This window comes from Phoca vitulina, unplaced genomic scaffold (assembly GCF_004348235.1).
Source record: "Phoca vitulina isolate PV1807 unplaced genomic scaffold, GSC_HSeal_1.0 scaffold54, whole genome shotgun sequence".
NCBI lineage: Eukaryota > Metazoa > Chordata > Mammalia > Carnivora > Phocidae > Phoca > Phoca vitulina.
This window is the reverse complement of record NW_022589757.1, coordinates 9,422,942-9,436,534: the sequence shown is the minus strand read 5'-3', so window position 1 is coordinate 9,436,534 and position 13,593 is coordinate 9,422,942. Positions and strand designations below refer to the sequence as shown.

The 13,593-nt window shown below is 41.9% G+C and overlaps 1 protein-coding gene across 2 annotated transcripts; it reads left to right on the top strand.

The window, feature by feature from the left end:
• The first annotated feature begins 2,036 nt into the window (after positions 1-2,036).
• On the top strand, positions 2,037-10,806 carry SELE (selectin E). Of its 2 annotated transcripts, none has more exons than XM_032389490.1 (14): positions 2,037-2,130; positions 2,465-2,551; positions 3,110-3,496; positions 4,013-4,120; positions 4,334-4,519; positions 5,326-5,511; positions 5,618-5,806; positions 6,763-6,951; positions 7,064-7,252; positions 7,461-7,637; positions 8,144-8,254; positions 9,012-9,033; positions 9,142-9,211; positions 9,888-10,806. In XM_032389490.1, exons 2-13 carry the CDS (start codon positions 2,515-2,517, stop codon positions 9,185-9,187), a joined length of 1,827 nt encoding a protein of 608 aa, XP_032245381.1. In that variant the 5' UTR covers positions 2,037-2,130; positions 2,465-2,514; the 3' UTR covers positions 9,188-9,211; positions 9,888-10,806. The 2 variants fall into 2 exon arrangements, with proteins under 2 accessions (XP_032245381.1, XP_032245380.1); XM_032389489.1 differs by having other exon boundaries at positions 9,139-9,211.
• The last annotated feature ends 2,787 nt before the right edge of the window (positions 10,807-13,593 follow it).

The following is a 13,593-nucleotide window of genomic DNA, read 5'->3' as shown; positions in this document are numbered from 1 at the left end:
TTGCCCCATGTGGTTATGGCTGGTGCTACCTCCCATTAAACCCAATAGTCTCCTATCTGTAGCTTTTATTTGTCCCTAGCTATTGGTAGTGTACAGCTTTGGATAAAAATGGAACATTTGTCTTGGCAACCCCCAAATCCTGTTCCTGGCCATCTCTCACTCCCTCGGGGATGCCTCTTCACCATAAAGGTAGGAATGGATCTGGGCACAGAAGGGAAAGTTGGTAAAGTCCTTAATGCCCATTAAAGGCTGGAGAGGAGAAGACAAATGACTTCCAGGAAAAAAGATGAAGAAGCCAGGAAGTGTGGCGCCTCACAGATGAAATAGCTCTGGTAGTGGCGCCTGGGGTGAGCCCATGTTTGCACTGTCTTTCCTCTTCCCTTAGCCCTCCCAGTGTGGATGCTGTAAAGGAGTCCATATGAAGCCGGAGTTGAAACCCAGCTACATCTTCAGAGCCTGGGAGATTCAATGGGGCCTTGAAGCACCTCTAGTCAGCCTGTTACTCAGGGAACATAGGTTTATTTGGGGGAGGGGGAGATAACACTCAACATCCCCAACTATTCAGCTCTCACCTAATTTCTTCAACTCATCCTCAATCTCTAGCAAGTGGGTGCCCTCATCAGATCCTGACAGTCGCTGTCACCCCCTCTTACCCCTCACTGTGCTGACGTCTCTCCATGAGAGGCAGACTGAGGAAAGCCCCTCAGCCCCCAGTCCCCAGGTGCCTAATTTGTTGGCTCAACCTCAGGGGCATATTCTGGGAGAATGCAGGATAACTTTAAGGGTGAGTGGGTTTGGAATATCCCCTCCATACCTCTAATAATAAATTATCTTTACTCTCAAATTTCTTCCATGTCTTCTTTCTGTTATACCTCCTTCTGGTATTGGGTTCTCTCCCCGAAGTTCTCTCAATGTAAATTTAGCCACAGAGAGAATTTGCTTTGGAATTAGGATCTTCTGGAAGGCGCTTGTAGGGGTCAACAACTTTTCCTGTGGAAATTAAAATGATCCCCATTTACTGTGTCTATTGTTTAAATTAGACAAGATGCAGATTTGGAGATATCACCCCAAAGAAATATCACAATGAAGAGCAGAATAAGTGATATTATATATATCTCCTTCAGTTGCATTTGGACACAGGATTCTTTATACTGTGTTATTTTTACTATAAAAGTAATGGGGGGCCATTGCCAAAGTTGGAAAATGCTGAAAATAATCATGAAGAATATAAAACTTACCCCAAGTCTTGCCATGAGAGATAGCCACTGTTAACATTTTGGTATAGTTTTGTTATTCTTTACACATACATATTTTAAAACTGTTAAATAAAATTGGAGTCAAGTAACTATGAGTGCATATAGTTTTCATCTTTATTTTTTCTCACTTAACAAATCATGAATAAGCATTTTCCAGACATGGACAACTAAGTCTGTTTCCCATTTTTGTTATTTTTAAGAAACAAAGCCTTATTTCAAACATTTACCTGGGAGATATTATTTCTAGTAATTTAGCTATAACTATCCACAGAATTTAAGGATTAATATATACCTTGTGATTCATTCCTCTGTGAGACAGTGTACCTTAAAATGGGTTGTACTGGTAGGTGAGAGAGAGAAAAAACAAAAGATTGGTGGTCCACTGTTGACAGCTACAGATAAGAAAATTAAGAATGGTAGCCCACAGATAATAAAACTAAGGCTGAATTTGCTTATGTTCATGAAATTCTGGTTACTACCACAATTACAGGAGAGATGCTGCTAAAGAGCAAAGTTTTCAAATTTTTTAAAGACATCAATTTTATGTTATTTAAAACCCCACATCTGTGCCATATTAATAGGATTCATGTAAAATAAAAAGGCTTGGAGGACTTGAGTTTCTGACATCACTGTAATTTTTTGGTGTTATGGATATTCCCGGGAAAATTTTGGATGCTGCTGGGGAATTCCTCTTTACTGGGTTTGGAAATTACTCACAGGAAGCGAGCTTCCCTATAAAGGGGCTCCGGCAGGAGCAGCGCTCTGCTGTTCTTGGCTGACTTCACATCAGAACTGCTAAGTGGCACGAGACAGAAGCAGCAGTGACACAAACAGGATTCCAACGCGGGCACCAAAGCCACCACTTGACAGAACAGTAAGTGCAAAAGAGTCTTTACAAGGGTGGCCTTGAAACAGGATTGTCAATATGAATAGAGATGCAGAAAGCCTTTTGATAAAAGACCTGTGCATGTTCTTGTTGTATCCAGACCAGTTAAACTCTGGCTTTTCTCTTTCACCTAAATGATGAAAACCTTAAATTTTGTATGTATTCATTCCAGTCGACTTCCTTGAAACAAACTAAGATGATGGCGCTGTTATCCTTTAGCTAAAATCTTATGATACTGCTGAAAACATCTTCGTAAAATGATCTCAGTAACCAGCTACCTAAAATTTCTTTCTGTAATGAATTCTGTACTTTTTCCCCCCAGAAGGGCATTTCAAGACTCATCTTTTGATAAAAAAAAGAATCCTAGAAGTCATGATCGCTTCACAGCTTCTCCCTGTTCTCACTCTTGGTAAGTCAATATCATTCGTTAGATCAGGGTTTTTCATCCTGGACACTTGGCATTTCAGGCAGGATAATTCCTCTTTGTGGGGGGTCCATGCTTTGTAAGATGTTTAGCAGCATCTCTGGCCTCTCTGCACAATGCATTCCATCCTGGGTTAGGGACAATTTACCTCTTTGTGTCTCAACTTCCTAAAGTGTAAAGTGTTGATCATGAGTGGCCTATTTCCCAGAGGCATTATGAGGATCCAGTATTATGGAAATGGCCTCAGACAGTTCTGTGGTGCATATTAAGTGCTCAGTAAGCTTAGTTATTCTGATTATTATTCTACTGTAGCGGATACCCTGATAGATTGTGGTGAGTGAGTGCAGAGAGCCTCAACCACAAAAGATACACACAATAAATGGTTTCTCCATCTCTACCTCTTCTTACTTTGGAAAAGGTGAAAAAATTTCAAGTCATTCCAAGGCCACTGGTTGATGAAAATAAGACTGTAAAAAGCCCAGTTAATAGAGTCAAACTATAGCAGGACTAACCTTTCCATGCCTTTCACACTTTCCCTTTTAGTGCTTCTCCTGTTTAAAGAGAGTGAGGCCTGGTCGTACAATGCCTCCACAGAAACCATGACTTTTGACGAAGCTAGTGCTTACTGTCAGCAAAGGTACACGCATCTGGTTGCGATTCAAAACCAAGAAGAAATTAAGTACCTGAACTCCATGCTCAGCTATTCCCCAACTTACTACTGGATCGGAATCAGAAAGGTCAATAAGCAGTGGACCTGGATAGGGACCCAGAAGCTTCTGACCGAAGAAGCCAAGAACTGGGCTCCAGGCGAACCGAACAATAAGCAAACCAATGAAGACTGTGTGGAGATCTACATCAAGAGAGACAAGGATACGGGCAAGTGGAATGATGAGAGATGCGACAAAAAGAAGCTTGCCTTGTGTTACACAGGTACGGGACTTGAGGCAGCCGTGGGAGGGAGTTTCAGGCTGAGGGCATCTTGACAAATTATTGACAGTATGCAAAACCTGGTCTCTATTATGGTAATGTTATGTTCTTAAAAAATATAATTTTAAAACATTCTGTTGGCAAATTATATCTTTTTGCTTCTTTGTGTGAATGTAGGCAAGAATGTATGTATATATGTAGGTCAATACATAGGCAGTGTATGCACATACAACGCATATTTTAGTTACTCATTTATTTGTAGAAGGAAAACTATCTTGAAAGTTTGTGATAAAGAGAATTTTCTAATCTTGATGCCAATGACAGCTGCACCCCTGAGACCTGCATATTAACATCAGCTGAGCTTAAAACCCAGCTTTGGCATTGTGTGAAGCACTTCAGCTAAAATCTCTGGACGTCCCTATAAATGGTGACATCTCTGTCACACACTGTTGATCCTCAACCCAAAGAAATGCATTATAAGCACAATGACGATCCTCTTCCTCATTGTGTTCTCTGCAGCTGCCTGTACCCCTACATCCTGCAGCGGCCATGGTGAGTGTGTGGAGACTGTCAACAGCTACACCTGTGAGTGCTACCCCGGCTTCGGTGGACTCAGGTGTGAGCAAGGTAGGTCCCCATCTCACCTGCTCCTTCACTTGAGTCGGTAGCACTTTCCCGTGTCCCAGCTGGCTTGGGTGTCAGGTGTGCATGTCCTCCCTTCCCCGGGCATGTAGTGTCATGTGGTGCTTAAGAGCCCTGGCTTCAAATCCCAGATTTACCACCAGGGCTTTCTCACTTTATGCTAGGCGACAGAGGATCTGATGTGGTTTCTCCTTTCAGTTGTGACCTGTCGAGCACAGGAAGACCCTGGGCACGGAAGCCTGGTTTGCACTCACCCTCTGGGGCACTTCAGCTACAATTCTTCCTGCTCCGTCAGCTGTGAAAAGGGTTACCTCCCAAGCAGCACAGAGACCACGTGGTGTACTTCCACAGGGGACTGGAGTGCTCCTCTTCCAGCCTGCAATGGTAAATCTCTCTCTAAATGCACACAACACTCTCTGACTCATCCCTCGTGGCCTTGGTTTTTTTTTTTTTTTTTTTTTTATCCAACTTATAGCACTTTCAAAACTCTAGGGAAAGTTCTTTTTGTAATGTTGTTCTTAATAAGACCTCTTCTCCCAGCCAATATGTGTTGGTCAGTAGGGTGCCTGCTTGGTTTGAGAGAGGTTTTTAGAAAAACCACCGTGTTTGAGATGGGTGCTTCTGAGGCTCTGGTGATGTGTAAGAGAGTGCCCATAGCGCTGGCACCATGCTCAGGAAATCCTCACGACTCCTGGTCGGCCCTTCTTGATGCAGTAGATGCATAAGACCATGGGAGTCAAGCAGTCCCAACAGCTCTTTTTCTCTCTCAGGCTTATCTTTCTAGGCTGGAGATGAAGACTTTTTGCCTCCAGGTCCTGCTGGGCTGACATAAATGAATGTCCTGTGTATGTCAGTATTTTTGTTTTCACAACTAGTCATAAATCCTGATTGAGAAACTTTTTTTCTTTGTTTTTGCCTTCCATAAAGTAGATCAGAGACATGAGAGATATGATAACATAGATCAGAGACCACTCAACGTAGTCAAAGTATAAATCAATCAGAGAAGATGAAAGTATTAATAAAAGAGCATAAAAACTTTATAGTGTATGTGCATGTCCCCCCAGATTAACTTAGGACTTTGGGATTTACTGTTTGAAAGCTGCTTCCTTGCCCTCTTATAAATTTCAACTCTCTAGGAAGTGAACATATCATTCTTCTGTAAAATTCACGGTGTTCTTTCAAATCCCCAGTGGTTGAGTGCAATGCTTTGACAAAGCCTGCCAATGGCACTATGGACTGTCTCGAAAGCTCTGGAAACTTCCCATGGAACACAACTTGTGCCTTTGAGTGTGAAGAAGGATTTGAACTAATGGGACCCAAGCGCCTCCAGTGTACCTCATCTGGGAATTGGGACAACAAGAAGCCAACGTGTAAAGGTAGAGTTGCTCCATGTCAAGATTTACTGTAAACGTTCTTTTTCTCAACCTGTACTTGAAATGGTCAGGCCAGACCTGCTAATGTACTTGGGTGTCTATGTTACAGCTGTGACATGTGAGGCCATTGACCATCCTCAGAATGGGTCTGTGAGCTGCAGCCACTCCCCAGCTGGCGAGTTCACCTTCGGGTCCTCCTGCAATTTCACATGCGAGGAAGGCTTCCTGGTGCAGGGGCCAGCCCAACTTGAATGCACTGCACAAGGGAAATGGAATCAGCAAGTCCCAGTTTGTGAAGGTAAGCCCAAGAGCTTCTCCTTTACATACCCCCTTCCTTAAAGGGCAGCAATCTTCGAACTTGGGCAGTTAAAATGAAACCAGATGCTTACTTTAACTAGAGTAATCAGATGTGATGGGCAATGTTCATCTTATGTTTTTGAGTTTCATATAAAAGAACCAATGCTTATCCAGGGAAAGGATTGTACGTACTAAGAGTGGATGCTTTGCCGGTTTCTTGTGCTGTGCTAATGTGGCTTTGTAGACATTGGCACGGAGTAGGGAGACACCTTAATCTAAAGGGAAATCACATGAGAACATTTAAAAGTAGGATTGTGAGAACATGACTTGATTTTAAAACTCTTGTAATACTTTTCTTCTGAAACTGCTCATAATTAGCAGTGACGAGAATGTGCCATGTGTTGTGTCATGTGTGAAGACACCCTTAATACCTACATAAGCACTAAAATTTAATTCACTTTAAAGCAAGAGCAGTGATGTTGAAAACAAGCAGTTTTCATTATCATGTCCTGGTATTTCTGTCGCCAAATATAGCACAGAATGATTTCCAGTGGTAAGAAGCCACAAGACCAAAACCAAACTGCAAAGCAGACCCATTTTTTGTGCTGCCTTCTTACCTTCCTTTTGTGTTTTGGCATCATCTGTTAGCATCCGGGACCCATAATTTGCTCTCTGACTACATAAAATCTTTCTCTTGACTGTAACTTCTTTCAATGTCAGAACGGTGCTCAGGAACCACTGGTTCTATTAAAGGCTATCCTTTACTGAGTGCCATTATCAATGAAGGGATTGGCATTCAAAGAAAACACCCTCATCTTCCCAGTTGTCCAGGGAGTAATGAAGAGCCTTGAGATCGCTGAGCATTGCTTTGTCCAAAATGAATGGGTTCATTCATCAAATGCTAAGCACTCTCCAGTTCCACTGCAGTATTTTCTGACCATCATTTTGGTATCTCAGCTTTTCAGTGCAAAGCCTTGTCCATCCCAGAGAAAGGCTACATGAGTTGTCTTCCTAGTGCTTCTGGAAATTTCCAAAGTGAGTCCAGCTGTGAGTTCTTCTGTGAGAAGGGATTTGTGTTGAAGGGATCCAAAAAACTCCAGTGTGGCCCCACAGGCGAATGGGACAGTGAGGAGCCCACATGTGAAGGTACAGTTTTTGTTTTTAAGATAAAAACAATTGAAGAACTAGGGACTTGATGACATGAGAAAACTGTTGCTTCCTGATACAGACTTCTAATGTGCTTACTCATATCTTTCAGCTGTGAAATGTGATGCTGTCCGGCAGCTCCAGCGTGGCTCCGTGAGGTGCGCCCATTCCTCTACTGGAGAGTTCAGCTACAGGTCCTCCTGTGCCTTCAGCTGTGAGGAAGGCTTTGAATTACATGGGTCAGCTCAGCTTGAGTGCACATCTCAGGGACAGTGGACACAGGAGGTCCCCTCCTGCCAAGGTAGGATTGAATTTAGACTTTAAGGGGTAAGGTCAAATATTTCATAAGTGTCTGAAGCTAGATTGCCCTAATGGGTGTGATCCTAGTTTCCTACATGCTGAAAACTAAGTAGTGCTTATAAGTTACGTTTATGATGACTTTTCAGCCAGTTTTAGACATTTTCCAGGAGACTTTTGTTAACCTCCACCCATGTGTCCATAATTTGCAGTGGTACAATGTTCAAGTCTGGCAGTTTCTGGAAAGATGAATGTGAGCTGCAGCGGGGAGCCCGTGTTTGGCGCTGTGTGTGCGTTTGCATGTCCTGAAGGATGGACACTCAATGGGTCTGCAGCTCTGACATGTGATGCCACAGGACACTGGTCTGGGATGCCGCCTACCTGTGAAGGTGAAGTACTGATTGGTGCCGGGGCTGTCTGGGAGGGCTAGACAGAAGAAGGGGAAGGTAACGAACCGTTCATTATGTTCACACTAGGAAGGTTCCAAGGTTGAGAAGCTGGTGCATATTTAATATTATGGCGATAGAGAGGAAACAGAAGAGGTGACGGGTGGATGGAATGGGTAGAATTCTGACAAGTGGAAAAAGGAGAGCTAGAGGTCAAAGTAGGGAAAAGGAAGACAAGTAATGGAGAGAGCACGCATGTAGTCTTGACCGAGGTGCAGTGGGTTCTGTGAAGAGCTTGGCAGGTTAGAGGTCTCTTGGCAGTGGCGGGAGACAAGCTGCCACAGGTGGTTTGGGCCCATCTCAGAAGCCTTTAGTCCCTACCATGTCTCCTCCGTATGTATTGAAGTAGACGGCTCATCAGTGTGCAAAGGAAAGGGCAAATGGACAGAACAGAAAGACTTTAAATTCAGTTTCTTCTCGTGACAGTTCTTCCCTCTCTGTTTCCCTAGCTCCCACTGAGTCCAATGCTCCCCTGGCAATCGGACTCGCCACTGCTGGGACCTCCCTCTTGACATCAGCCTCATTTCTCCTCTGGCTCCTGAAACGCCTACGCAAGAGAGGTAAGGGAGCTTGGGAGCATACTTCAAAAATGTTCTTGAAAAATGTATTTCTTTTTCTCATTGATGAGTCATGTTCTCTCTTGCACATTAGTAATTTGACTCGAGTTACTAGAGAAACACTAATGAACAGTATAATTGAGCCATGGTCTTAGAGAAAGAGTATATAGTACAACTCAAAGTGGGAAGAGTTTTAGGAAATATACATGTTATTTAACAGTGGACAGCTCCAAGGGATGCCATTCACAGGGAATTCTGTGGCCCCCCTGAGAGTTGTGCAGTGAGGCGATAGGGTTGTGCTCCCAGGAAATGGCGAAAACGTTTCCAAAACATTTATTGGGAATACAGGCTTAAATGTGGGAGTATCTCCTGGGGACCCTGCAAACACATCTAGCCACACTCACAGTTTGTTTGGCTTATGGAATAGTTAACATTTTTTAAAATTAAGTTCTGACATTTATAAAATGGGAAATCTTACATAAAATCTAGATTTGGGACTTCTCATGAAAAACTGGCAGATGAACTCTGCACGCTGAGCCTGCAGCTGTCACTAGCATTAGGAAACTGCTGGGCCCTTAGGATGAGTGTGTGCTTTGCATGTCACCCCCTTGGCACCAAGCTGTGTTTGCACTCTGCTTATCACAGGGGCCCTGAAGGCGTAGAGTTTGCAGTCCCTGGTGAATAGAACCATATTGTTTCTGAATGTGGTATCTCCTTAAAAGTCCTTTAGTCCAAATTAATGGTTTTCTTTTTCTTGCAGCAAAGAAATTTGTTCCTGCCAGGTAAGTTGCACTCTTGTCCAAAGCATGCCCTTGAATATTCTACACATTTTTCTCTGTTTATGTTGGAAAACAGGGCTTAATTTAGTGTTCTCGTGTATTCCGCAGCAGCTGCCAAAGCCTTCAATCAGACGGATCCTTCCACATGCCTTTGTAGTCATTTTAAGTCAAAAGGAATCAGGTAAGACTTGAAATCACATATGATTTTGAAAGAACGTATCCTCTCTTCATGTTCTGTTGCTCCTTGAGCCCTCCAAACCTGCTGGTTTCTTGGGGGAGAATCACCAGCTTCATGGTGTTTTATGGAAGGTTGTTTCATTTCTTTGTAGAAGGAGAGGAAAAAAACAAGATTTGGCCTTTATCGAGTCATTTCACTTTTGAAAGTTAATAATAATAATGCTGATTGTTAACCCTTATGTGGCACTTACTATCTTCTAGAAACTGTTCTAAACTAGGAATTGCATGAGATATGGACTGTTGCTATATAACTAGAATTCTAACATACCCCTGAACCTCCAATGTCTTCTGTTATTAACAACTTGTGTTAGTGTGGCATTTTGTTACAATTGATGGGCCAATACAAATCCATTATTATTAACTAAAGTCCACAGTTTACATTAGAGTTCCCTCTTGGTTTTGTATATTCTATGGGATTTGACAAGTGTATAATGACATGTATCCACCATTCCAGTATCATACAGAATGGTTTCACTGCCCTAACTGAATAGGATTTTGTTGTTCATACTTGGACTCTCCAGTGACAGTGAACACAGTGGTCTGTGCTAGAAGGTGAATTTTGTTGTTGCTATTAATGCAGAATATTAAGTGTCCTGACGGCATGCATTCTTTGTTTGCAGGAACACAGGTACCTCCAGGGAACTAGAGAAATACCCTGATGATGGCAGAGACAGAAAGGGCTCCTCTGGTCTCTGGTACTTCTCAGCTCCTACATCCACTGCTTTTACAGCTGGGAGCATGGCACCCATGAGGACTTCAACGGTCCACACTCTAGTGGGCGAGGCCAGCCTGCCACCAGCAAGACTCAACTTTCTCTTTCCTGTTCTCAGCATCTGGAAAGTGCTGGATGATGGAGGAAAAGCATATTCTCTTCTGGACAAAAGTAAAGAGACTCAGGCTCTGGAATCTCAGAATTCCTGTTTTAACTCTCTCCCCTGCTCACTATGAGATCTCAGTGGAGAAACACAGTATTTTTGGTAGTGTTTCTTTCTTTTGCCCCTCACTGTGTCTCAACTACTGATTACATGGTTGCTGTCACGGGGATGAATAATTCTCAGGAGTTTAGGGAAAACAACTTGGCCAAAGATATTCTATCACCAAAGTGCAAAAAATGATAATTTTTTAATGCCCACAGGCAAGTGCCTGGGGAAATCCTACTTAATACTCTGTGTGAGGATTACTAAGCACAGTCTTAATCACTTTTATCCCTGTGGGACTCAGTGCTTTTAAAGTGCTCTTAGAGATTGTGTTCTTTTATTTGCATTGACTAAAGTACAATCTTCCCTAATTCTTAATTCAATACAAGTGTTGTAGGGACTCTAAAATATGTACATGTTAAGACTATGTTAAGGTAAAAGTTACTTATCCCAGATCTTTGTTTATTAACAAACATAATGTTATGTCTATAGTAAATTTATTTCAAAAAAGGACAAATGCTGTCCCCCAGCAATGTATAATGTTAACCAGTATAAAGTTGTGAATGTTTTACTATAGTTGCTTTTAAAAACATGAGTAGTGGGGCTCCTGCGTGGCTCAGTCTGTTAAGTATCTGACTCCTGATCTCAGCTCAGGTCTTGGTCTCAGGGTCATGAGTTCAAGCTCGCATTGGGCTCCATGCTGGGCATGGAGCCCACTTAAAAAAAAATAAGTAAAAACATGAGTAGTATCAGGAGAGTAGAACCTGAATGGCATACGCTTGTACACTGTCATCTCTGTTTTCAGAGGTATGTGGTTTTCCATGATGAAAAACTTCCATGAGGCCAAGTGTTCTGATTTGAAAAAAAGTGTAAATGCAAACAAATGAAGGTACACTTTTATGCATATCTTTGTTGAAAAAAAATGTAGAAATATGGATGTGCTTTGCATCCCTACAAAGATGTTGTCAGATGCGATGCATCAACATATAATTCTTGCATATTGTGTAAGATTTTAAATTCATGATAGGAACTCACCATGTAAAGGATTTGTCCAGTGGATTTTTTTTTTTAGTGGAGACTTTTAATGTTTATTCCCTAATTGTGTTATTCTGTTTGTTAGGGTGTTCATGAAGAAAGGAAGGTCTGGATGAGCGTGTATTTATATTTATTTATAAAGGAGGTTAAAACTCCTAAGGAATCTCCAGTTATCAGTTGATCATTGGCAGTGAGAAATTCTTGGCCTGTCCAACGCCAGAGCTTCTCACTCCATCCTGCAAATGACATGAGAATCAAAACTCTCCCACACTTTCACTAATCTAGGATGTGTTGAAAAAGCAAAGTTTTGGACAAGTGCTGGCTGTATGTTGGCCAAGGTGAAGCCAAAAGCAAACAGGGAGGAATGCTAAGGGTCAGAAGGTCAGAGATTTTGACAGAGCGAAAGAACTCTGTGAAATAAGGGAGAGAGAAATAAACAACTATTGCAAGCAGGCTACCTATGGAATGGATTATTATTTTCTCTGAAATTGTTCAAATGTTGTAAATATAAATATTTATATATACTGCAATGGAAGTAGCTGTGTGCAATGTAAATGTGGTCTGTGTTTCGGTTTAATAAAGTATTTTAAATTATGATTTAAAATATTTTATAGTTTTTAAAGTATGTATTTATTTAAGCTTATGCCATACCCATTTTGTATTTGATATGGCAGTGCAAAGTTTGATAATAAACATGTTTATATTTAGTTCTGTGTGTAGGTTCTTTCTTAAAAGTTCTATTTTATTTAGATAAAATTCACATTCCATAAAATTCACCCTTCTTAAGTGAACAGTCCAATAGTTTTGGTATATTCATAAGATGGTTCAACCAACACCACAAGAGAGTTTTGGCTATAATTAAGGGGATTTTGTTCTTCTCCTTACTCTCCCAATGGTGCCAAATCCTTCCTATCAATAGTTCTTGTAATAACCCTTAACCAGCTGTTCTCTCACCGACAGCCTCAGAACAGATCCTTATCACAACCCCTGGATTAAATGATAAAATCTCCGGAGTCTCCAGGCTCTCAGTCTGCTGTTGGGAGGGATTGTGACACAGCCCACAAGTCACACAAAATCTAGTCTTGCCTGTCTCCCATCCTCATTTCACGCCATGCCCCTTCAGGCATTGCACTCCATCCACAATGGAGAGCTGTGTCTGCCCACTTTGATGCCTTTGAACACATCGGCTTCTTTCACCTGCAGTTACCCACCCTCCTCATCAAGGAGTCTGCCGTTCTTTGCCTGCTTGACTCCTACTCAGGTTTCAGGTTCTCTGCTCAAAAATCCCTTTATGGCAATTGACTCCTTAGATTAAGTCACCTCTTTAATGCTCTCACAGCCCATATTTTTCTTCCTTCCTTTAATCCTAATTAACTAATTATTGTGTAATTGCTTAATACCTGTCTTTTCTACTAGATTCTAAGTTCCTTAAGGGTAGAAGCAATTTACCTTGTTCATTGCTCTGTTCCTAGAATGTAGCATATTCCTGATATACCATAGATACTTAACAAATATTTTTTGAATGAATGAATGAATATGTGGACAAACAAATGCAGATGGGCTCATGATAAGGAACAGGACCAATTTTCTCAAGTGGAATGAGTTGTCTCAGAAGGCAAGGTTTGAAATCCAGTTATGGAGACAAGATAGGTTTGACAATAGTACAGAACAGAATGGAAATAAAGATGAAATAAAGGAACTAGTTAATGGCCTGGAGGTTCAGTGAGGTATGATTGACAAGGGCTGCAGTGAGATACTTGAGCACCAGATCTACAAGAATAGGCGACCGTGATTAAAGGCAGGGATGCTGGAGTATGTGATTTTGAAGTCGACACAGTTTGAGGCTGTGTCCAAGGGAGAAGGTAGTTCAAGCTGAGTGGAGGAGTAGCATGCTATTGGAGAACTGGGCACCCCGGCTGTGGGGTTACTGGTTGTTGTGTGAGACTGTGCATTCCTTCTACCCATGATAAACTCATGTTGGAAACTGCAGTGAACGCAGCTTTGGTTGGCAGCAATGAACAAGTAAGCCTTGCAGTCATCTGTGATGGGGGAGAGGCACAAGGGAAGGCTTCTTCTGTCAGTGGCACTCAATGACCCAAATAGTTCTCCAGCATTGGTTTCAATCTCTCTGGGGTTTTGCGATGGCTTATAATGCTCACCTACTCATTCTAGTTCTGCCCTTTGGGGACCACAGAATAGCCAAATAACCACTCTTCTCCCAACAACCCTTCAAGTGGCTGCTAACCTGTCCCATGGCCTTGCCTACCCCAAATCTTCTCTTTAGATTGAATGTGCACTATTTTTAAAATTATTATTATTGAGGTAAGGTTTATATAACATAAAAGCAACCACTTTAAAGTGTACAATTCAGAGT